Source organism: Paralichthys olivaceus, chromosome 9 (assembly GCF_024713975.1).
Source record: "Paralichthys olivaceus isolate ysfri-2021 chromosome 9, ASM2471397v2, whole genome shotgun sequence".
NCBI lineage: Eukaryota > Metazoa > Chordata > Actinopteri > Pleuronectiformes > Paralichthyidae > Paralichthys > Paralichthys olivaceus.
The window spans coordinates 10140945-10166740 of record NC_091101.1 but is presented as its reverse complement, the minus strand read 5'-3'; the positions used below and the strand labels follow the sequence as shown (position 1 = coordinate 10166740).

Here is a 25796-nt window from a genome sequence, read left to right as displayed (position 1 = left end):
TTATGGGAATTGTTTTTTGGGATCACGAGAGAGAATTTCAGCTTTTTTGCTGCTGATGTGAAGGAGCTTCTGTGGCTCCATTCAATTATTCAACAGAGAGCAGAGCATAAACTTGTCTCCACATGGTTTAACAGTAACCATGTGAAGGCTTACACAGGAGGAATAATTCAGTGCTTGTTTTGGCACAACTGGACTTTTCAGCCTGTGTTAAACTAACGCCTGTGGGCTGAAGGCAGGAGCCCTTCAACATTAACATGCAGATCATGCATGCAAGCATTCCTTCCTTTGGCTCATTGGGTTACAACAATCTAATCCACAGCAGTCTCTCTTTTTTCGCCCTCGCCTGAACTCTCACTTTTACTTCCTTGCTTTTCTCTGCCATTTCAATTTGTGACATCCCAGCAAACATTTTGAAGTTGAGGGACTGTTGTTTGAACTTCCTATCACGACGTCACATAGACCTATGTTTCAAAAAGAGTTCCAATGTGAATGTTTCCTTCCTGGATGTTCTGGCGAGGTCAAAATATGACATTACTGTGAGTGATCTATTCTGCTAGTCTACGTACACACGTCTGCTTTCCGCAGATTAAAACATTTTTATTTTCAGATTAATGATTTAATATTTAAATGTTCTGGAATGGTGTAACACATGTCATGTTTGACCTGGACGTTTCTGCTAACATGTAGTTTTCAAGATAATCATGTTAAAAGGTCACAACCATTTTACAACCAAAATAAATCAAATGTTCTTTTGCAAAAAAAAAATCACACAGTTTTTTCTGTCTTTCTTTCTTTTTAAATGATATGTTTGAAAGAGAGGGTCTGGTTGGATCACTATTGGACATGAAAACAGTTGTGACCATTGTCTGCTGCGTACTGTGTATATACAAAAATCCACCATATAAGGAAATAAGTGAAATATTAATATAAAACTTTGTCTTACAGGTTCATGCATGAGCTTTCTGAACAATGGGAAGCTCTGTGTCATTGTTGATGTTGATTTGAACCCAGGAACAAAATGGGACTGTCCTCATCTTTTCCTCTTTGCGCCTCTCTCTCTCTCACCTGTTTTAAGAGGCTGCTGCAGCTTGTGCAATGCAGGCTGCAGCCAGATGTTGTCTTTCACTGCCCACCTCTGGCTCAAATGAGGAACAACACCACATGACGGCTTTCACAGCAAAGCACAAAATCAATGTAATGGCTCTCTCATGTGGTACTTTGAAGACATGACCAAACTAAACTCATGACTCCTTAATATCTCTGCTTCATACTCTGGGAGATCAGATTTCTAAGTCTAAGTCCTGCAGTACAAACAGAACCAAACGTTCTCTCAGCTTACTTGTGCTCTTCTCCAAAATGAGGTTGATCATGTCTTCTTCGGTCGCCCCATGGCAGTTTGTTCTGCTGAAGTTTATCGCCTTCCTTCAAGAAACTCTGTTATTTACTGTGTATCACAACACAGATACAAAAATCTGTCAAAGCTACAACCAAAACTTCACTGGTGAATGTTTGACCAGCTGAGAGAACTCAAACAGTTAATCCTCCCTGGCACAAATGTTGATTGTGTGACTCTAAGTAAAGGTACTCATGTCATGTTCGGGTTGGTCACCAAGGAAACACTTTTTGCAAATAACCTGTTAAATGTGTGTATTAAGTATAAAAAAACTTTTAAAATACTACTGGGAAATGATGCAAACTTCACATAAAACAATTTGCTCAACACATCTTGCAATTGCAACGTATAAAGCTATTAATTATATATCAAAATGTTATTGTACACTGTATATACATTATTTAATATAAACAAATTATTTAATATATATTATATTTCATTATTATAAATAATTTAAATTTAACAATGAATTGATCTCAATATTTCCTGCAGTCAGAGTCTGGGATAACTCATGACTCTGTGTCCTAGAGCGCCACTGTTGTCCAAAGTGATTAAAAACACAGCAGCGAACAGGTGACATCTTCCTTTATTACTCTGAATGTGGGAAGTGACTTTCTTTTTTAAGTCGAGTCCACATACACCATCCTGCTGTCTTTAAAACTAGCTCACACAGCGAATGTGTAGATTTAGAAGAATACAGTCCCCAACAAATAAACCAGTTTTAGTAATATGGATTTAAAACTACACATATCAAAGTTTATAAACTATTAATTATATTAGCTGCCAGTAAGATTGTTTTGACTGTTTGGTCAATGTGTTTTCGTGAGGGCCACTATTTGTCTCACATTCAAATGAACAAAAAGCACTCAAAATAACATTCTTTATGTTTGAGTCATATCTTCCAGAGATACAAATAAAATAGAGAAATCATATATTAGGAGCACAGTGCACTGTGATAACCACAGCATATCTCATACAAAAAGGCACATGCTTTGAATCAACTAAATCTCTGACAGTTTTACAGTATTGACATCATCTTTAATAAGTGCCATGTGGCTGGAACGTTGTAGTCAGGTCGATGGTCAGGAGACGTGTGACCAAACGAAGGAAATGTCAGCGAAGAAGAGAAAGTGCAGTTATATGTAGACGACACCTAAGTCCACGTGTTTGTGTCTCCAGACTCAGAATGATCTTTCTCTGTGGAGTCCTCCACACTCACAGTCTGATCTGGATTCCTGCTGACAGACTCCATGTGGTCAGCATCAGGCTGCATGTCTGTAGCGCTGACATCTTTTTGAACAGGATCTGCACAAGCATGTGTGTTTTGTTCACCCTGAATATCAGGATCAGTGTCTCTAGCATCCATGTGTCCTGTGATGTCACTGGTGGGATGAGCAGGTATTTGACTGGGCGTGCTGTGGTCAGTATCAAAGTTCGGAGTTTGCAAAGTGTCGGTGGAGCTGCTGGAGTCAGAGATCTGCTCCTTCGCTGTATCAAAAGATTCAGTAAAGGTACTGTCGCTGTACGACTGACTGGCAATGGTGTCTGTCTCACACTTGTCCACATTAGGGTATGTGTCAGGGAGATGGTGATTGTGATCGTCTTTCCCATGAGCATCTCCAATATTAGTGTCTATACAACTGATATTTTTGTCCACATGCCTCGTGCAAGTTCTCGGGGCCGAGTTTAGTTCATACATTTCTTCTTCAGGTATAGAATCGAAGATGTAGTTTCTCTTATTCAAACTGTCTTTACGTTCCAAGTCCTGCTCTCTCTGTTGACCGGCCTCGGTGCCTGCATGGTCCCCTCCCTCCTCTCCCACCAGCACTCTCTTCAGACTCTGGGCTCTGTCTCTGTACACTTGGCACAGCTGAGCGTCGGGCATGTGGTTGCCGTGGATCTCTGCAAGCTTCATGTACACCACATACAGGGCCTCTGGGTGAGTGCCATCCTCCAGGGCTGCTGCCAGAGCCAAATGGAAATAGCCCACTGCATCAAAAGCATCCTGGACAGAGAGCACAGTCAGAACAGGTCTCATTGAAATCAAACGCTCATCTTTAAATATGAAGGTTTACTTTTTGATCCCCAATGTTTTCTGTTAAAAGAACCAGATGACAGTAAAGACAACGACGCTGTTGCTCTGCCAAGATCTAAAGCCTTTCATTAGGACATGCAAAAAAAGAGTGTTTTCTTTCTTTTTGGCCAACACAGAAAAGTTCATGAATGCATCATAAAGGAAAAGTACCCTTAAAAGAGGAAATAGCTCACAGTTTAGTGAGAATATATTTAGTACCTCTACCAAGTAGATTATATTTTTGTGTGTGTTTGTTAGTTTATTTGCTGGATTAGGAAAAAACTACTTGACCAATTTCCATGAAATCCTGAGGAGGGGGTGAGGCTTGACCCAAAGAAGAATCCATACAATTTTGGTCCTGATTGGGGGCAGATCCCAGGATTTTGGAAGATCAGGCGATTTCTCAGAGAATAATTCTTCATAATAATTAAAACATCACGAGTGTGCAATTTGGTGCAGATTCCCAAAAAATAAGGGGACTATTGGACCTATTTGAGTGCCATTGTAGTTCATTCATAGTTTTCTGTTGTGTTAATAAAAAAGAAAATATTTGCTTAACATGTATTTTCCTTTTAATCATATGAACTAAATATATTTACTTTTAGTCAAGAAAAAAATTATTTTAGTTTTAGTTCTACTGAGCATTTCCTTAAGATTGTATTAGATCACTGACATTAAAGTAAAGGCATCTAATGCCTGAGATAAATTACATTCAGTTGATTTATCAAATTTAAATCTTGTGATTATATTTGTGCAACAAAAAATGTTTTGCATGTATTCTCTTTGCTCATACAACTCTAGCTCAGAAATATAATCATCCCCTGTACCTTCAGTTTGTGCAGGGTGATATTTCCCAGTCTGCAGTAGAGCTTGGTGTAATAGCGAGCCTGTGTGGGGTGCTGCAGGACTGGGGGGCAGAGGGACAGGGACTTGAGGTAGTAGTTTTCTGCCATCTCATACTGCTGCAGGCTGTAATAGATTGTGGCCAGTCGGTGGTAGGCTGTCCTCTCATTCACACGCACAGCTAAGGAAAAACAACGAAAGGCCTATATCAGCTACACCAGGTAGCTCCACATCTTCTTTGAACTAACAGACCTAATGTGCTGACTCTACTTGAGGCCACGCTTCTGTTTGGTACCTGTGTTGCTGGCGACCTGAACGGCCAAGGTGGCGTACTGCAGAGCCTCCTCCTGCTCCCCCTGGTTCATCAACAGCTCAGTCAGTTTACTCAGCAGTCGAAACTCTGAGTGGATGTCCTTGATGCTGCGCGCAAATGGCAGACTGCCGTCCTGAATCATATGTGAATAATTTGTCGAATTAGATCAGCGATGTCAAGCGGCGTTTGACATTGTAGGTTTCAGATAAATATGTTGCGTCCTCTTACCCTGAAGAAAGGCAGGGAAGCCATCTGATTTCTGTGGCCTTTAAAGTAAACGTCTCCCGCCTCCTCATAGATGCTCATGGCAAAGTGAGGGTCGTTCATCCTCAGGGCTGTCTTCACTGCTGCCTGTCAATCACATTGCACTGTCAGTCAATATAGAATGAAAGTCATTGCTGCTAAGAAACAAGGATTGTTTTTATGAACAATGCTCTTATCCTTCATGTAACTTCATTCAAAGAGTGTGTATGTATATATATATAAATGGAATACATGACAGCTCCCAAACTTGCAGCCACCTGAGATATTTTAGCTTCATTTTTGTACAACGAGAGGAAGTGGAGACTTGTCTTCCATCTCCACATACAGACTGTCATCTATTCCCTTCTCCTCACCTGCAGGTACATGTCAGCAAGCTCGTCTTCCTGAATGAGATAATATATACGTCCCACTTGTAACCAGGTCTCTGACTCCTCCTCTCTCTTGCCCAAATCGATAGAAATCCTCAGGCTCTGCTTGGTGTAGTCCAGCGACTTACGAGATGATCTGCAACACACAAAACAGAAAAAAAAATGGATAAAAATCACAGATAAGAGGATGAGTGCTAAGGAGAGGCAGACACTCACCTTTCTGTGTTGAGTGACAGGTAGAGGCTGCTGAGGATTTCCAGGTACTCCCCCTCCAGCCTTTTGTCCTTCAGCTGCCTGGACACAGACACACAGTGCTCGTAGTAGACGATGCTCTGACCGTACAGCAGCATGTCGGCATACAGCCGGCTCAGCACCTTGGCCACCACCATCTGACCTATGAGACGTAGAGCAAACGTGTCACCAATGGTTCCTGAGAATTGCATCATCATCAGCGTAATATTCTTTCTTAAAAAAGAATTGCAGTAAAAATTTAATTTGAGAGAATTTGGAGATGGTGTCACAGTTACATTGTTACATTCCACCAGAAATCAATTTTTTTTTCCAAAGGGTTTAAGGGGAGGCCACTGTTTTAGTTCGATTAGTCAGAAGGAGTAACAATGTACAGTGAGGGAACTTTAATCTGACTTTACATGTACAGTACTTACTGTGCAGGTTTCTGGCTTGTAGTGCAATTAGCAGTCCCATTTCATAGCACGCCCTGATATCCTGACTCCTCCCCCTGTCTTTGTAGCTCCGCCCCAGCCAGAGGTAGGTCTGAACGTGCTCCTCGTCTGTGGGGCTCTCCCACAGCTCATGAAAAAGGTGCATTGATCTGGTGATACAATTACCATCACAGTGAATAAGTGTTTGCGCCCCCTGTCTACATTTACTCTGACACACAGTAAGGCAGATATCTGACCTGACGAGGAAACGCTCTGCTACCCATGATGCCCCTACATCCAGCGCTAGGCAGCCCAGGTTGGCAAGAGCCAGGGCCTGGTTCCTCTGATTCCCACTCTCCCTGGAGATCATCAGGGCTGAGTGGAGATGCCATCCTGCCTTCGGGACACGGCCCTGTCGCCTCAGACACAAAGCCAGGAGGTTGTGGATCACCCCTCGCTGCGTGGGGCTGTCTGTACCCTGGAGAGAGATGCACACACATGGCGTTCATTTAAAGGAACCGATAGTGACAGTTTTTTCTGTGATGTTTGTGTGCATTAGCTGTACCTGAAGTGATGTGAGCAGTGGCTGCAGGACACTCTGGGCCCTCTCAGCCTGTCCTGTCAACACCAGCAGCCACCCAAGCAGCACAGAGGCCTCAAAGCCCTCCTCCTCATTAATGTAGCCGCCCATCTCCACAGCTTGTTGAGCACAGCGTACCGCCTTGTCCAGAGCATTGTACTGCTGGTAGACTGAGGCCAAGCCCAAACACAGGTCCCTCTGGGTCTTCATGTCCTCCCCTTGCTCAGCTAGAGCCAAGGCTTGCTGAAGGTAAACCACAATCTGGGCGGGGAGCAAGGAGGTTCCTTCCTTCCAGCACGGATTCAGGCGAACAGAGTTCCTGATAAACAACTCAATCCTCTGGAAGGCGTCGTGGAGGGAGTGGTCTTGTCTGGAGTCCAGGCTCAGAGAGGCCAGCGCTAAGTAAGGCATGTATTTACGATGATAGAGCCAGCTCAAGAGCCAGTTGAGGTCCAGGGGGACTATGGGTTGCCCCTCAACAGCAGAAAGAGAGACAGAAAGAAACTGGAGTCTCTCAATAAAGGGAAGAGCGTCGTCTGTTTTCTTGAGGAGCAGGAAGAGGCTGGAGATGAGGTAGCAGACACGTGCCTCCAGGCTCTTGTCCCCCATCACCACCGATCTCCTCAGGAGCAGCTTGAGCAGCTCCACCTCATCTGTGGAGGTAAAGGTGTGGCCAGGGAGACAGAGGAGCAGAGCGCTGGCCTTCTCCAGAGTCTGGGGCAGTTTGTCTGTCATGCGCTGTTTCAGGTAGATGGAGGTGAGGTTTGTGAAGAGGGCGACAAGGAGTGGCATGTCGGAGAAACTGTCCACACAAATGCTCAGAGCCTCCTCATAGTATACCCGTGCCTGAGGGAAACACATGTAGGGTCTGTTCAATCTATTTAAGACTGCTTTTCAGCACAGACTAAAAAATAATTGAAATATGACTAATAATAATATACAGTACAGTCCTAAATATTCTTCACTTTATTGTCCTTTATAGGCAAAATAACCTGCAGTAGTCATTGATATATTACACATCTATTTTATTAATATTACCTCAGTGATATTAATGGCAAGCTATTGCATATTGATAATTTATATTAACTGTCAGTTCAAACCTGTGAGAGCTTTAGTTTTCTGGCACAGAGCCTTCCCAGGAGAAAGCATGCCCGGCGATGTGCCCAGTGCATGCCCATCCTTTTGGCGCACTCCCTGACACTCTCGAGGTGACCCGAGAGCTCGTCCTCCGTCTTACCACTGAAGGTCACCCACAGGAAGGAATACTGCAGGTCATACAGAGGCAGGAAGTCCTCCTGGAAAAAATAACAAACAGGCAGTGACTAACTTTAGTGCAATTATAGCTATCCTTAAAATAATCCCAAAGATGCTTCTCTTAGTGAGACTGGAAATGTAAATTTAACCAAAGTGGAAATAGTGGTTAATTTCAGTGGTGAAGCTGAGATTTTTTTCAAAGATTGTAAAAATGTGATCTGGTTGACAAAACGGGAAAAGTAATTAGATAATTGTATGATGACTTTGATGGATAAAAAGAAGTGGGCTTCTGTTGGGACAAGACTTGTTTTGTCTTTTCACTGCATAATTAAATTACACATTAAAGGAAAATGCTTTTATTTGATTAGAAACTGAATTATATAAGTCAAATTTTCCACATAATATTTTTAAACTGTTTGAGGACCTAAATACTAAGAGAGAAATGTTTTCTGGTAATTAAAAAGGTTTAGGAGTTACAGGCCATACAATTATGAATTAGTTGAAAATAAGACTGAAGGTGGTGCTGGAGAGGCTGTTGCAAATGTCTAGGACAGACATAAAATTAAAGAGCAAGAAAGAAAAAAGTATTTTGGCTTCAATTATTAATGAGGTCTTGAACTGAGATTCTGCTGACCTGGAAGTGTTCACGATTGAGCAGGGTCAGCGTGGGGTCACTGATCTCAGACTCCTCCCCCTCCCAGCTGTTCTCCTCTGAGAAGAGAGGTGGATCCTCCTGGAACTCGTCCAGCTCCCTGAACGTGTCCTCCAGGGTGAAGGACAGGTGCTCGCCCTCATGGGGCAGAGGGTTTTGGGAGCGGTAGAGGGACAAGCGGGGAGAGGAGAGAGAAAGAGAGTTACGTGGGGAGGAGTGGTACGGGGGCGTCCCTCCGCTTCTCTCACTCCGCTCTGAAAGGACACTCTGACGCGTGTTTGAAGAAACCTTATGATCTATGAGGAGAGGAAAGAAACAGTATATATGAATGTAAGTGCAAAGCAAAGACATCTAGTGAGGTTTTTACAAACCTCTATGATTTGTAAAGCATTACCGTGTCTTGGTTGATTCCTAATATACAGGAAGTCAGTCTCGTCCAGTCTGTCTGGAGGCACACAAGGTAAATCAATTTAAGCATCACTTTTCCAGTTGGCAGTGGAGCTGGAAACACTGTCCAGTTTCAGTCACTCTCAGAATAAATGCAGCAACTATGTAAGAAACAAACATCAGCTGCACATTAAATACAAAATGTGACCTATGATTCAGTTATGGTTCTGGCACAACCCCGTCCTTTGAGTATCTCTTGATCAGTTGTTGTTTTTACCTAGCCTGTACACAGAGCTGATGTCAGATGAGAAGAGTCGTTCCAGCAGGCCGCAGTCACTTGGCTCAGAGCTGCACGGGTTAACCTGAGCCAGGCTGGCCCTCTCCTCTGCTGTCAGAAAGACCAATTGTTCGTCTCTGTGCAGGAGAAACAAAGGCAGCATTATCATCTCAGCTGTCTCCCCCAACGTCTTCGCCCAATTCAAAATGTCCAGACTGCAGCTACGGTAAATGGGATTTCATCAAAGATTAGTGAAAGACAATAACTAAGAGGTAGCTAATGTGGATTTGATCAAGATAAAGCGCTTCAGAGTTGAAATGATGCACAACATCATCAGACCAGTGTGCTAATGCTGCATCATGTATTATACAACAACAAAAAAGGGACATCTTACAGGGGCATGGTGTCCATAGGCTTGACGTGGGCCTTCTGTATAAAACCAGTGCGTCCTGTGGATGTGTTCGTTCCTATGAACACGCCCAGACCTCGGACCAGCAGACCCTGGACCTCTACAACGTCACCTTGGTTTAGCTGGAGCTCATCCGGCCCCGGTGGACAGTAGTCAACCACTGCTACACAGGAACCTGTGACTGTGATGTATGATGAGGACAAACACGAGATATGAGACTTCTTGAGGAGCAGAATCACACAACAGATTGTCTGATCAGGAATGTGTAGATACGATTCAATGCTTTTATACAGTACCTTATTTATATGAATTTTTTAATAGTACATTTTTATAAATTCAAAACAGCTGCCTGTTGTGACACTTTGATAAGAGCATAACTGAGATAAACGTTAAGGCTGCAGCCAAACCAAACCAAACCAAAGACCGTAAAAAGGCCAGAAATTAAGCCAAACTATACCGGATACAAGCGCTGCCATCTTGCACCTTTTGAACCAGAGGTTGTGTCCGAAATCACTCACTAATCACTATATAGTGTAAATGTATATATCTAAGTATTTATAAATGTAATTAGATGCAGAGCAGCGCATCACAGCACAAAATGGGGAAATCAAGTTTATTTCTCCATTCATAGATGATCATTCATTAAAACCAAACTCACTGGAAGAAAACTGTGATATGAACTACTGAAAAAGACGAAGCCATCTATGAAAAAAAGTTGTTTGCTTTTTAGTTAGTTCCAGGTCCCATCGATTAACACGGATGAGTTGGGATATATGACCTATGCTGTAGCCAGCCATCAGGTGGTGATTGAGACACTGGCTTCACTTTGGGTGAGCCATCAAGTTGTCTCTCTTTTTATACAGTCTGTGGTTTTTCATGAGCCAAACCTGTCTTGTCACACATTTCAACAGCTTACATTGCAGTGCCTATCCAGCACAGTGAGTCTTCTCTGTAAACATATAGTTCTGTATATGTGTGTGCGGCATTACCGATTGGATGTTCAAATTGTTCCTTTTCTGTTGGCGAGCATCCAGCAGAGCCTGGATACTTCCTCAGGAACCACCTGACCAAACAGGAAGTACAGATTAATGATTCTGTGCCCATTGACGTTTATACATTTCTGTTCAGCTCAGTTCAATCAGCCTAACATTTTGACAGGAGAATGTGTTAGTCTTACTGTTTCTAAATCAAGGAATGTAAGGAACACAGTGACTCACTGGTAGAAGGGGTAGGGTAGTGGCTGCATGGCATCAACTGGCACCAGACCATGGTTTCCTGTAGAGAGCATGGTGCCCTCCCGCATGTTGTCCTGGCCTGTGTCCTTTACCATGAGCAAGTCATTCTTTTTGAACGACAGCTGTTCTTCCTCTTCTTCATACTGCTCACTTCTCGTAAATAGCGCCTTTGCAAAGAAGGATCCTGCGAAGTGAATCACATAAACACACATCAGCAGAGAGACACAGCCAACATGCTTACCCAGACACCTGAAGTGTTTTCAAAAAGTGGTTTAGCAAAATGGCAACAGCAGAGCTGCTGCACCCTAATTCAGTCACTTGCAAATGATGGATGTTTTATGACCTCCCATAATGTAATTCCCATCACTATTTGCCAGCACTGCAGTCCTATATACATTTCCATGAAGCTTTTTGCCTCTGGGAAATGCTCAGGCGAAATAAATCTGGGTAGACCAGGCAGGAGGGAATCAATACTCATTCTAGGAGCCACAGAGGTATAACAGTTTTGCTTTAGCTGTTAATTTTATAGAACAGAAAAAATAACTAATTACTCAAATTCAGTGACATCCAGTTCTAACTTATTCAATTATACAATCATAAGAATAAAGTAAAAATCCAATCACATACCTTACTTGTAATTAGAACTTTACAGTAGAGTATAATAAAGCACATTTCATTAAAGCATGGGCTTTACATTAAAGCTCCTACAAGGAACTTTTTTCGTTAAATTTTGGCGCCTCTGTGGACAAAAGCGGTATTGTTTCCACTGTCACCTGTCGTAAAAACACATGTAGGGAGCATTGCCTTAAGCCTAGCGCGTAGCCCTGCTCACTTCCTCCGCTTCTGTTTCCTCCCCCTCTGCCTGAACATAGGCTTTTCCAGCTTGACTGCCAGAAAACGTTTTCTGACCTTGCCGGTAATCCGACTATAGACATTCAGAATGGTTTATAGTAAAAACAGTGGATCTGTCGTAGTGTTAATTGGGGTCAGTGAAAAACAATTTAATAGTAATGGGATCAAAGCAGCAGCTGGTTTCTGTTAAATGCTGCATGGTCCCTGTCATCAATTGTCTGCATTTAAAGCCAAGGCAAAAAAGAGACATTGTTCAGATTTGAGTCAGAGAGATGACAACCTATTTGGATCACAGATTCAGTGACAATAATTAATTCAAACTATTCCTATAAAGCTCTTCGATCTTCCATTATTTGACTGAAGTAGTATTACTGACCTTCCTGCAGTAAAAGTCCCAGGTACAGAGTAGCCAGATGTTCCTCATCCACGCTCACATTGATCTCCAGGTCGCTGAGCAGCTCTGGGTCCAGCCAGAAGGACTGATCACTCAAGAAGTTCTCCAAGCAGCGAGCCACATAACCTGAGAAAGAGCACACACAACTCCACAGTAAATATAACAACCCAACAACCAAACCATGTTACACAATGTGATGATAATAGTGATCAAATGAGCATCGATCAAAGTTTATCACAAGGAAGTATATTTACACTTTAACAGATTTGAGTGACAGTAGCTTTCTGAATGCTTATTGGCCAAAAGAATCACCTTTTCTCAAAGTACTTCCAATCTTTGAGAACAGCAAAGACAAAGCTTTCTTACCCAATGCTAGGTATGTTGAAAACTTCCAGATTTCCTCCACAGTCTTAAATGTGAGCACAAAGCTGTCTTTCTCAGCGTGGACAGACACCAGCCGTGCAGACAAGTCCTGCAGAGACAAAGCCTCATTTATCATGTACTGAAGAACAATCCATATCCATAAAGAGCACAATACATAAACACACAGTTTATATATCACATAGCATTATATAGACGCTTATCAAATCATAGTGCACCTACTTCTTTATTATGACATCAGAAACTAGTACATGTCTAAATATTGTCTGATTTGTCAGCACTCACTTTAAAGAGCTGGATCACGTCCTGGCTGTTGCTCTCCACCACTCGCAGTCGTGTGCGCAGCGCCTCCTGTAGGGTTCGGTCAGGATCCACACTGGAGCGCCTCCGCCCAGTGAACAACAGCGCAATTTCTGAGGAAAAAGACAAGAACACCTCTGTTAATTTAACAAATCCAATGCAAATAATAGTTGATTAGATTAGATTTGAAAAATAAATATTATAGAGTTGCATCATCGACCGTGTGAAGAATACAAGAATAAATAGAAAATACTGGTGATTCTAATCACATTTTTAATTAATTCACCACAGTTGTACAAATATGTTATTGTATTTTCTGTCATCACAGAGAAACAATTTAAAGATTTTCTTCTCTTAAAACAAGAGACAAAACTTTTAAGAGTTCATAAAGATTTCCTACGAGCACTTATGTTTCCTTCATATGCTTTGTGAGCACAATGTTGGTCCCTGGAGGAATAACGTAGCTATTAGGCCTCTAACTGGACTCTCAGTGTGGCCAATTAAATCCATTTGAGAGGAAGAACCTGGGGGAATGTGATGGATGGAGCTAAACTGCTGAGTGAGCAAAACATTAGTAGACAGGGAAATGTGCTTCATCATTATGCAAAAAAATAATAGGCATTGGGAATAGTTCTGTGTACAAAGTGTAACTAGTTTAGACTGGCTGATGTATGTACGCTGCAGGGGGCAATGGACTGTGGCGAGAGCGTCATTAAACTAACCTGAGGAGAACTTGTCTCCCAGTGACACAGTACTTCCTCTAAAGAAAGCTTCTTTCTTCTTCCAGTAGCTGTCAGGCTCCACCTCTCCTTCACCTGACTCCACCACGACACCATCCTCCTCCTCACCTCCACCTGGAAGGCCAAGTGGAGAACATACGGTACACGCTGAGGTAGAAAACTCACACTCTAAGCTGGTTAAGCCAGTGTTTGCTAAACAGCAACTGTATTAAGGGGTGTTTTTTGTTTGATAAAGACAGGTATATATAATGTGGAAACAATTTTATCAAAATGGTCATCTCAAGGGAAAGGAAAAGGTTGAATCTATCTATTCAATCTAATCTATCTAGAGCAGTGGTTCCCAACTTTTCTCGCCCAATGTACCCACACAGAAATCAACTCAAGTATTCTTTCACTGAATCCATTGATGCTAAAATGTTCTCATTTAATTCTATTTTAAACTGCATGTTTTGTAATCAATACATGTGGGAACTGTTGGGTTTCTCTATATTAAACAAGATTTTAAGGTCTTGACCAGAATGGTGCTCAGTAGAGCACATACCTCCGCCAAGGCCTAACAGTATTAAACCACTTTTGAATTAGATGGTCTTGATTTTTATTTAGATCTGCACCAAAAACATCCAACCATAATTTAGTGGATTGTTCCCTGACTCATTGCACATCGTTCACCAGGTTTCAAGATAATCCGTCCATTGTGTAATTTTGTGTTATCTTGCTCAGTGAGGAACAAACAAATGCAGATGAAAACATAACCTCCGAGGCAGATGTCAAGATAGTTGCACTACATAGTTTGATTTAACTCTGTCACTGTGGATTTGTTAAATCTATTATGGTACAATTTTACCTCCGCACATTATGATCTCAATAGTTAGAAATCTATAAATATCAGTCAGGTGGATGCCTTATAATATGGTTACAGCTGTAAAGAGGCAATGAACTTCCCCAATTGTTCCATTGTGCAGGGAGGATGTCCCAAAGACTTCCTCAGTTTGTGACCACAACACAGCTCCGTCCTACATCAGCCTCACACTTGGACTTTGTGGTCCAAACTAACAGATGAGTCGTCTGTGATAATATAAAGTGACAGAGGTTCCACAATAACCTTACTGTGTAAAACACGTTACCTTGAGTCATGATGTCATTCCCTGAGAAGGGATCATTTGTTCCCCCAAGCGTGTACGGTGGTTCCCTCCAGAGAGCGTCCAGCTCAGCAGGAGAGATGTCTGTCAGAAGCAAATCAAATCAGTGTTGGACCTGGACATAGAGAGCGCACTTACTTCCTTTTAATCAGTTCATCATGACATACATCAAATTTCATACAGTTCAAATATTGTGTAAATATATTAAAGGAATAGTTCAACATTTTGGGAAATATTCACTGTGTTGCAGATATTTAGATGAGGAGATTGACACCTCTGCAACGTTTGTACTTAAATGAAACTAAAGCTGCTTTACTACAGCATTTCGGCTTTGCATAATATAAGTCAGAAGGAACCTAACTGGGTGACAGAACTTCCGAAAGCACATTAAAGCGATGTAGTATAAAAGCACAGTGTCAAAAAGTCACTTGATGGGGGTTAGCCTATGCTAGAATGTTTCTTTGGTGAAAGTCGAAAAGTTTCACAACTAAGATTTTCCAGCACGTACAGTGAGTCCTTGCAAAATAGTAGTCATAATTGAAATACTTTGTATACAGATACAGGAAACACAGAATATATATATATATATATATATATATATATATATATATATATATATGACTTTATATATATATATATATATGACTTTATATCAAAGCAGTAACAAAAGACCTAGTTTGATGATGTCATGAAGCACCTCAGGATAATGGGAGTAGTCTTCACAGCCAATGAGAATCTATGAAAACATTAAAACCTGACACGACTCAGGTGCATGTTTTAAATTTGTATTCATTTAACGCAGCTAACAGCTATTAATAATTGTGCTCCATCACGAGTGACAAATAGCTAGCCCTAACTAATTAGCTAGCAGAGTGTTTTTCCTTCATCATGTGTCATTTGTCTAAAGTTATAGAAGACACAAGCAAAGCTCGGAGATTCCTCTGGGTTTGAAAATTGTTGGAAACATTTTGGATAGTATAAATACACATGTCAACAAAATATATAACGTAGGTATGATCATTTTTAGACCTTTTTCTTAAAAAAGAATTGTTACATATTATGTCTTTAACTTGTGGTATTTATCGTTTCTTGTAGCGTTGTGTTGTCAAGCTGTGTGCATGTGTGTGTGTGCTGACTTCCAGTCTTTAGCTTTGCTATGCTAGCACTGCAAGAGTAAAGCTCCTATTGAAGGCATTAATTTCCTCTCATTCAAATGTTGAATTATTCTTTTAAAGAAATTAGACATCCAGGAAGGGGAGAGAGAGTTAATCACACTGGGGGGATGGGTGCAGCAGTTTATACTGGGGGTCTGGGTCACTGGTTAGTTTGAGTGTTAATCGGGTATGGGGAGGTAAAACAGTGACGTTGAACACTCACACACACACACACACACACACACACACACACACACACACAAAGACACACAGACACACCCACAACTGCAATGACATCAGAAAATCCTCCGGTCTCTGTCCTGCCACTGACTCGTGAGAGCACAGCGACATGTTTTCAGACATACAGTTTCATATGTAAAGGAAACATTGTCCATAAAATGATGCCCATCATAATAATAATTTCATTAATATGGCTCATTTCTCTATTGTCAACATGCTTTGTCAGTGCACAACCACAACAGTGTTATCTTGAGGCAAAGCATTCACAACAAGACAATGGGGCACACAACTTGGTAACACAGCAACATGACATTAGGGCTGGAGAGGACAACAGCCTATTCTTGTTCATCCTACTACACACAGCACAGTTAGCACCAACAGGACTGCTTGGGTCAACACGAGCACAGTTATGCTGCTATGGTACAGTTACACACCATGCCCTGTTTACCTTCTTGGCTAAACATGTTACCCATGTTGTATATACACATAGACCTACGCTCCTGTCTATCTGAGCGCAGGGGACCGTCTCATGACGGTACTGTGGTAGCACAGAGAGCAGGCTGGGACCGACCTGTGAAGGAGGAGAGGCAGACTTTGATGAGCGGTCCACAGCAGGAAGAGTTGAGCAGCGGTCTGCAGCAACAAGACGCCATCTGGCCCAAGAGCCGGCAGCTCCCAGAGATCAATGCCATCCAATCAGTCCCCCCACCCCCCCAGCCTCTTTAACAACAATTCACTCTCTTCCTCTCTGTTGGACAAGCCCCGTTTTCCTTCCTATTTCTGTATTTCCTTTCCTGCCCTGCTCACTCCACCAGTTAGTGTTTACTGAATGAGTCTCTTCTTCTGTCCCCCTGCAAGCCTTATCTCTTCTTCTTCTATACCTGCCTGAGTCTGCTCCTATCTGTAATCCCTCTGTCTCTCACTGTCTGCATCTCCCTCCTCCCACCAGCATCTCTCTCCTCGGTAGCTGCCCAGTTAGTCAGTCAATGCATAAAGCACTCGCTGCGACTGGTATGAGTGTGTGTGTGGGGGGCAGGCCTCGGTGAGAGTTGTGTGTGTGTGTGTATGCGGGTCAGGGAAAATATGCACAGAATGTGTGTCACAAAGACAATGAGTGAGTCTTTAGCTGGGAGAATGTATTGCTGATCCACTGTAAGGCAATGCTACATGGGGACAGGCTGCAAGGTCACAGGGAGGGGGGGGTGAGAGTTGTGGCACAGATCAAGGATCGGTTTATCCACAACACACTTCAACACATCTCTGCCCTCTGCCATGAGAGGGGAAACATAAAGAGAGATAATAAGACATCAGCACACCAGGAGACCATCACATGACTAAAAGGAGTATAGATCCTTTATGCTGTCAATGACGAGGGTCAGCACTTTAACATGACTGTGAAATGTGCCTTCACTTCTCTTATGTGACACTTCATTTCTCTAAGGAAACAGCCTTATCAACAATGGCTCCTTTCAGATAGTAAATGTCTTAGTTTTATTTCAGAGAGAAAAAAACAGCTGATATTATCATGTTCTCTTCGACACACAGTGTGTGCCTGTGGTTTGATGACAGTACTCTGTAATTGGCCGGTACTGCTCCAGCACAATGTGTTCACTCAGGCAGTAACAAATCATCTGGTTAGTGCTAGAACATGATGCCACTTTGGGAGCAATGTGTTATGTTCTGGCTGTGGCATAATAATAAATTAAAGACAGTATCCATGTTTAGTTAATGTATTACAACCCATACACATAATGTATTACAACCTAGGCAATTAGAATTAAATTTTTTAACACAGCAATGACACATCATCGCCTTTGAAATCGTCTTTGTGAACTTATAGGAAACAGTTGCTTGTTTACAAATCCCTACAGACACAGACATGTCTTGTTTCTGACCACTTGTCACATGTAAATCCAACTTTCACTCTTTTTTTGCTCCATTGTGGGTCCCTACCCTCACATGAAGGAAGTCCCTGGCCCTGTAGCTGCTCATTGCTCACAAACTAGTTGCGATATTTGTCAATGTGCAGCATAATCCTGAACTAGATGTGTCCAGTGAATGTTGAATGCTTTTCCAGTGAACACAGCTCAGCTGCCTGCTGCGGCCGAAAAAACGCTATGAGTGCGGTAAGAAAAACACAGGCACTTAAGATAGCAGTTAAACAACTGAACTGAAACTCACTAAAGGTCCCTAAAGCGGAAAGGAACTGCAGTTTCAGGTGATCAATCTTTATAGTTTTATCACCACGAACTAGCCCCTCACAATTTCACTTAATTTATTCTTATGATCCAATTATCGGCTACAGCCATTTTAAAAAAGGTCTGGATGTGCAGAAGGAGTTGAAAATGATTATATTATGTTATTTTATAAAAGAGTTAAAAGATAAAAGAGTTGCAATTACACTACTCTGTGATTCAGCTTCTGCTGCATATTTAATGTCTTTATTCTGGGATGATTTTAACCTATATGAAATGTTGTAATCTTTTAGCCTTGTCCACTATGTCACTGCATTTTACCACTTTGTAGAAATATTATGATTTAAAGTCATAAACTAACAGATTGTGCTCCAGAGGAAACATTTTAAATACATTGTACAGTAAGGTTGTTTCCCTCAATCATAATTATGGCATCTAACAAACAAATTGAACCAGTAGACTATCAGGTGATGCTTTGTATGTCATGTGAATGGACAGCAGGAAGCTGCATCTTCACTGCTGTATCAGAGAAAACACCTCCCTCTGATTTGAACACAGAATTCAATATTGAATATAAAGCTTTATTATTTTAGCTGGAAGAGAAAACTGGAATACAATAAATAAGTCACTTGAGCTAGTTTAAGATAGACAGATAAACCTTATTTTATCAGACTGTAGAAGACAGAAGTATCTTAGTGTTTTCTTACATTTTTCTGTTCAGGAGATGTATATTTAGCTGTTTTTTGTTATGGTTAGTCATTCTCAGTGGTGGACTGACACCTAACTGATCTGAAAAACTCTTAATGAGGTTTGTTTATGAGTCAAGCTACAAAAACACTGTATCCTACAGGTCCTATAATACAGCCTGCCTCATGAAGGGCCCTAAAATTTCACACCCTAAGTTTGCAGCACTTTGCCTATAAAATCTAATCTTCCAACTAAAGGTCATAACATTTTACAGGGTTCCATTCATTTCAAGGAATTTTATATACTCTTCCAAAATTGGTTAAACCCATGAATCAATACAATAAAACAAAGACAAACCAACTGATTTGACGTGGTGTTGGAAACAACATACTTTAACCCTGAGACAGAGAAGCTCTACGCATGAGGCTTTTTTGTGACTTGCACACACTTGGCCACTGCATAATAATCGCTGAGCATGCTGGGAAACAAAATGCATTACGTTTCTCCCTCATCCTTCTTCTGACCGTTCCGCTGCTCTAGCACGGCGGAGACAAAGTGGCTCAAATCCTTGTCTGAGATCAGTCTCTTCATCTTGTTTATTTGTCGGCTGGATGGCCATGACTGAGTCTGAGCTGCAAACAGGCCGGAGTCATGTCGGAGCATTTCACCACACTCTGCCAGACTCCCCTGCGTGTTTTCTCATAGCGAAAAAACAGATTGTCTAATCTAATAAATACAGACCGCTCAAGGCTGATGTGTGTGGTCACATGCTGATCCTTTGTGAGCACCGAGAGCTGCACAAGGGGCAGCGGTTGTCCTCAGTGATGACCACTTTGAAACATGCAGAGATTGTTGAGCAAACAGTGCAGTCTGATTTGTGGTGATGCTGTGTGAGCTTCTATCATCTTGGCTAAACACCTGTGGCTCTACCCGTTGTTTTCTTGCTGCTGGAGCATCGAAACGTTTCCTCTCCAGGACTGATGCTTTACTAAAATCTCATAGAAACAATGTGATTACAGACACGTGAAGCCACAGTACGGGTTGACGAGTTCCTGCGACCGCATACCATAACTGACCTCCACACAGTCTGAAACCACAGCAGAAAGCCTGCACTGAAGTTGTGACACTCGGCCGTCCATGACAATAACATTCAACCCTAATAAGAAACATATGGAGTCAGCGGTATCCGCCTGTGTTCACATGCATGCCAGGCATGGATTGTTTGAGGTGTTTGTGACTCTGTAAGTGTGTATGTGTTGGTCTGTGAGTGCAGTCTGGGTTTTTTAGATTTGGAGTATGCAGTACAGGACTTAGTGGAGAGTAATATGAGACAGGGGTTTGGGGCTCTAAGTTTAGACGAACCTCCTGTTAGCTCACTCGCATGCCTGTGTGTCCAGGGCAGAGCTCCCTGCAGGGAGATTCCCACACTGTTGCTTACCGGCATTTGTGCAAAACATTTTACAACCATAACTGCAAATTCATCAGGCTTCATGGATCATTTTTATTTCCACATTATAGCTTAAATTCAATAGAAATAGAAAAGTCACTTGTATAAATCTATTTGTTTGCTCTTCAGGAGACTTTGGAGACATTTACACAAATTAACTAGTTACTGACGAGGAAACTACATAGTATCTTTCATCCTTCAACCTGGTGCCTGACAGCAACTTTATGGTTATGTGACTAAGTACAAAGTACAGCAGTATTAAACCATACAACAAAGTTCAAACAACAACAAACAACAGCTCTTACCTCTGTGTTTCCTTCAGCTCTCCCTTCTCAAGTCATTCCTCAAGTGTGCGGCAGAATGTGTGTGTAATCTGTGTATCTGTGTGTGTGTCACCATTTAACCGGTGAATTGTATCTCATGACAGCTGCTGAAACTGTCGCCATTCTCCACTGTCAGCCAAAAGAGCACAGGAAGGGAAAAGCAGAACAAGAAAATATGAGAGTGTAAGTCTGTGAGAGTGTGTGTGTGTGTGTGTGTGTGTGTGTGTGTGTGTGTGTGTGTGTGTATGCCCCTTCGAGGGCTGCAGAGTCTACCCCAGACAGCATGTCACTGACTGAGGAAGTTTAGCACTTAACTCCTCCCATCATTTCTGTGGGACTAGGGTAAAGCCCCCCCCTTTTTTTTCTCTCCACACACACACACACCCTCTCACTGTCAGAATGTGGAAACGTATGACTCTACTGGACTGAAGTGGTGCAAACAGGCCAGGTTATTGTTACCTTATTTTTTTTATTTTTTTACCTTACCCAGGTAATTATTTGATACCCATTCAGAATCAAAAGCACCGTAAGCACATTTCCTCATTCTACAACACCAGTCACACCAGTTTCTTCTGACGCACTGCAGGGGAGGACAGCAGATTACTGCTAGGCCACAAACAATCAGCTGGTTCATACAATTGTTCTGTCCATACCTGAGGAATCACTCTTCTTCATTCCTAAGGTGCAGAGCCTTTACACTCACAGCTCTGCCCATCGAGTCACACTCACAGCACTAACATTTCACTCAATGTACTAAAAGAGTTTAACCCTATGTGCTAGATGACAGCACAAAACAACAGGATATGGTTGTGACCCCCTTTTTTCAATCTTTGACACTCTTTTATTTTCTGTTTGTGTGAGGGGACATAATAATCCCCAGGCCAGTAGTGTTTCTCTTTCTGGTTGGGTTTTTTCCCCCCTCTGCTTAGTTAAATATAAACTCTGGAACTGATTGTGTATCCCCAGCCTCCAGTGCACCGTGACAAAGTCACCCTGAACGCAGAATATCAGCCCCGCGCTGCACATGTGATCATGCAATTGGCTATGCACGGCTGCAGGACACAGACCATTTATTCTGCTCTGTTTGCAAAAGTGTGAGTGTGTGTGTGCGAGGTAGATAAAGCCAGGGGAATGTGGTTATATTGAATGGCAACAAATTACATATAGACAGGAATGGGTGGAGATAATAGTCTAGCATTACACCGTACCTTCCCCAGGCCATGTGGCAGGACAAAGGGCAAGGATTGAGAGGGTTAGTGAAGAATGCAGCCTATTGCTGATCGCTGCAACTGATAGTGGACACAGCCTGAGCAGAAAAACACAGAGTGGACGATCGGGCCGCACAGTGTGGCAGTAACATCGTCGTGTCATGTGCTCAGTGGGTCAAAAAAGGTTGTTATTTGTCCTCAGAGTTGCTGTTTTTATAATGTTTGTTGTCAGTGCTAATCAAACAATTTCCATTCAGAGGAGATGGGGTGATGTCAACAGTGTGGGAGTTCATTCCAGTAATAACACACACCAGGAGATGTTTGTCTCTCTTGTCGATCAAGGGGCACTGGCGCCCTTGCATACGGTGACAACACTGCGTTGACCCGGCGGCCTCCTGCTTTCAGTGCACAGGAAAGGAAGCTTCCTGTTTTTCTGCCCCATCAGTTTCACAGGACAAAAGCACAACGCAGGGCTGCCACAAGAGCACAATCAGCAGCCGGTGCACGTCAGCCCCACAGGGCACCTACATACACCCGGGTGAAGACAGTTTTTATCTGTCAATCATTATTCATATTGACCATAATCATCTTTGACCAGGGCACAGCCAGTACAACATACACTCTTCCAGGAGACTCATTCGGTTATACCATTTAGTTTTTCATGAAGGTGACTGTGTGTCATTTGTTCATAGAACAGAACACAAATCCTCCCATACTTAATGTTTACTTGGCGGCATGATTAATTGATGAGAGAATGATGACTTGATCTTGAGCCTGTCAGGGACCTTGATGTTTGCTGTGAATTTATAAATAAGCTTTTCCTATGTAACATCGATACCTTATCCTCACAGGTGAAGGTGATATGAAACAGTGAGGGAGGAGAACAGATTAAATGACAAACAGAGGTCATCTTGAACCACGAAGATGCGGAAGTCAGGAGGTAAGATTGAGCTGGGCAGCAGAGAGAGAGAGAGAGGGAGAAGAAGAGAGGGAGAGAGTGAGGCGGTCGTCACATCCCTCTATTGTCCAGCTTCCTCCAAGCTTCAAAACCAGGGCTTCCTCAGGACACGGGACAAGGTATTTGGTAAGTTTAATATAATACACATAAACACACACAGACACACACGAGTTTGCACAGCTCTCCTTATGAAGACTTTGCATTGACCCATTTATTATGAACAACAATTCACATTTAACCCTTAACCTTAAACCTAAGTCCTAAAGATGATACAAACCAACACAGAAAGACAGTATAACTATGACCTATATTACTTATTATGTATATTTGATTTCCTTTATTCCATTAGTATTATTATCATTGAAATTGATTGTACTGAAAGAGAGAGTGAAACTAATCAAACAAAGAAGTGCTACTAAACTGCATGTTGTCATCCTAATGATAACATCTAACATAACTTATGCATAGATAAGAAAATGAGTCTCTTTCTGAGTTTCTTTCAGTTAGAAATCTTTTCTATCTTTTTTTCAAATGTTCTGGTGCTCTCAGATGTCCCCTTCAGTCTTCAGAACCTCTCATCTGTCAGGTTCTTGTCCTCCTGAACAAACGAGGTGAGACTGGACTAAAAGACAGAGCAGCTGCGTGTTTGACCATTAGATGGAGATCTATCCACACTGAGGCCACTGAGCTCATCCACTATACACAGCCCAGTCTTCTGTTCAGCACAGGGTCAGAGTGGAGCGTGTCCCTCAACACTTTCTCACTTCCTCACTTCACCTCCTCCCCTGTCTGCGGCTCCAATAATCCAATTAACTAATTTGCTGACGCTGATTTTCCAGAAGGGGGCGGTGTCATGATAGTTTTAGCAACAAGCCCAGCCTAGCAGCACAACTGAAACACACAGTCCACTCAGAGAGAGAGCCACACTCACACAATACATATGTTTAAAGGTTCTCAGTGTGGTCTGTATTTGTATGCACACATCTCAAGTGACGGTGTCTTTACTCAGATTTAGTTGAAGTTAGAATTCTGCAGATTTTGTGAAACTGTGTCTGAGCTCTCACCTCATGTCAGATATGAATTAACACTGAGACTAATGACTTTTGGGCACTTCCCACTTCTTGCAGTGTGATGTAGGCCATAGTGTCCTCAGAGCGTTCAGCAGCTCAGAGTGACGTCGACTACTCAGGATTAGATGAGAGAGGAGTCAAGTTCACCACACATAGACACAGTAATACCGGAAGTACACCCAGCCTTACTTTCACAATAAAATCAATTTACCTTTTCATAATTGACATCAAGTAGATAACTTTTTGTCACTTTTATGGAATGACATATTTCATGATCAGTACAAGCGTGTACTTGACTTGTCTGCTGTGACCAGTGGCTGGTGTTGCAATGCAGATTAAATTTGTTGACAGAAATAAGACAACAAAAGTGTAAAGATAAGATCAGATAAAATTAGATATGATAACATAAGCTTAATTGATTCAATGCTGGAAAAATCCAGTTGTTACAGCAACACACAGTCAAAAAAGGAATATGACATGAAAACATGTGAAAGTAAAAACAATAGAATAAAAACAGGCAATGAAATAAAATGAAAATAAAACATTTGAATCAAATATAAATACAGAGAATATGTACATGTACACCTCTCACTAAAGATGGAAAAAAGTATTTGAGGAGAAAACTTTCCAACTCCCTAACATTGGATTTTATGTCATAATTTGTAAACTAAATAGACAAATGCAACCTCAATCTATATATAGAGATAACATGAGTATAAATGGCTATTTATGTATTTTAAGTGGGGTGTTATAATCTCTTATGTGACTTAACAATCGATTGTAGATGTCTAAATATTTCAAATTGAAATTGAAAGACTTTGTCTTGTGAGTATCCATATGTTGGGCTTAGCCTATATATAATAACTGATAGTAAATATTTATGAATTTATGAAGTATTTAAAACCTAATGTGTAAATTATGTAACATTAATGTACCATTTGAATTGAATTGAATTATGTAAATGTAGGATCGCCTCGAGATAACATGAAGTAAAATGAACGAATTGCTATTCATGTATTTTTTTAAGTGGGGTGTTTTGATATATATATTTAAATGTAACTAAATAATTAATTGTTGATGTCTAAATATTTCAGTTTTACGTGTATAGTGAAAAGCATTGGTTTTATCTTGTTTTTGTCTTGTGAGTTTCTCTAAATTAGGCTTAACCGATATAATAACATCTGATAAAGAACATTAATGTACTAATTGAATTGAACCGATTCATATAAATGGGGGTTATTCAAATTGGTGTTTTTTGAGTGGCTTCGGTCTGGCCTTTTCAAAAATAATACACAAATTTGGAATATCTATTAAACCTAGCTCACACCTTGATTGAGATATGTGTTTATTTCGGGGTATTACAGGCTGTTCTATATATAATCTATATTACATAGATTAAATGTTGTATATTTTCATGGATAAAGTCCACTATGAGATCGACTTGAGCGTGTTTTATTTTAAAAGGGGAGGCCGCGGAGCGTTTCCTGTGAGTGTGTTGACGGCGCGTGCGGGGCGCACGGTGACAGCGCACACGGTCAGGAGGAGCGCGCGCGGCGGAGCTGGCGTGAGCCCGGAGCGGAGAAGGTGGAAGTGAGCAGCGCTGTGAGCTGGTGTGTGTTGTGATGTGATGTGTGTATCTGCACCACTGAACAGAAACACAACAACTGGAGCTTTATCTGGATTTTACCTCCTCTGGAAATATCCCTTCATCTTTTCTTTTATATTTATATTAGTAAACCGTGTGCCTTGCTGCATGCGCGCACCTCCTCACAAATAGACTGGGAGCAGAGTGAGGAGCATCATCTGCGTTTTGCTGGATGTCCCCTTTATAATTAGCCTCCTTGTTATTTGCGAGGAGCAAAGTGCTCCGCGAGGATCTGCTCCTGCTTGATGGGATTATTTCCACCGGAGCCGCTTTGTTTGAGATAAGAATCATCATGAGTTCCAGAGGTAAGTCCATCCGTGCGCGCTTTCCTCTCTCCACTTGACGCGCAGGG

At 41.8% G+C, this 25796-nt stretch overlaps 2 protein-coding genes across 9 annotated transcripts in view; one reads left to right on the top strand and one right to left on the bottom strand.

The window, feature by feature from the left end:
- Positions 1-1961: 1961 nt before the first annotated feature.
- Positions 1962-20858, bottom strand: sh3tc2 (SH3 domain and tetratricopeptide repeats 2). Of its 5 annotated transcripts, none has more exons than XM_069531605.1 (23): positions 20546-20685; positions 16360-16482; positions 14503-14632; positions 13361-13492; positions 12624-12751; positions 12324-12429; positions 11940-12083; positions 10694-10895; positions 10466-10539; positions 9462-9657; positions 9068-9204; positions 8798-8848; positions 8386-8699; positions 7598-7792; positions 6483-7343; positions 6175-6395; positions 5921-6087; positions 5472-5649; positions 5241-5391; positions 4852-4974; positions 4606-4756; positions 4295-4491; positions 1962-3398 (listed from the first exon to the last, which is right to left on the bottom strand). In XM_069531605.1, exons 3-23 carry the CDS (start codon positions 14510-14512, stop codon positions 2547-2549), a joined length of 4590 nt encoding a protein of 1529 aa, XP_069387706.1. In that variant the 5' UTR covers positions 14513-14632; positions 16360-16482; positions 20546-20685; the 3' UTR covers positions 1962-2546. The 5 variants fall into 5 exon arrangements, with proteins under 5 accessions (XP_069387706.1, XP_069387704.1, XP_069387705.1 ...); XM_069531603.1 differs by having other exon boundaries at positions 14503-14601; XM_069531604.1 differs by lacking the exon at positions 16360-16482 and having other exon boundaries at positions 14503-14601; positions 20546-20858.
- Positions 20859-22923: 2065 nt separating this feature from the next.
- The window catches only part of ablim3 (actin binding LIM protein family, member 3), a 47692-nt gene continuing 44819 nt past the window's right edge, over positions 22924-25796 (top strand). For 2 of the 4 annotated variants that reach the window (XM_069531714.1, XM_069531713.1), the window contains exon 1: positions 22924-25749. In XM_069531714.1, coding sequence (XP_069387815.1) covers positions 25737-25749 — 13 coding nt within the window. In that variant the 5' untranslated portion in view covers positions 22924-25736. The remainder of the gene's footprint in view (positions 25750-25796) is intronic. The other 2 variants (XM_020107057.2, XM_020106288.2) reach the window with 2 other exon arrangements.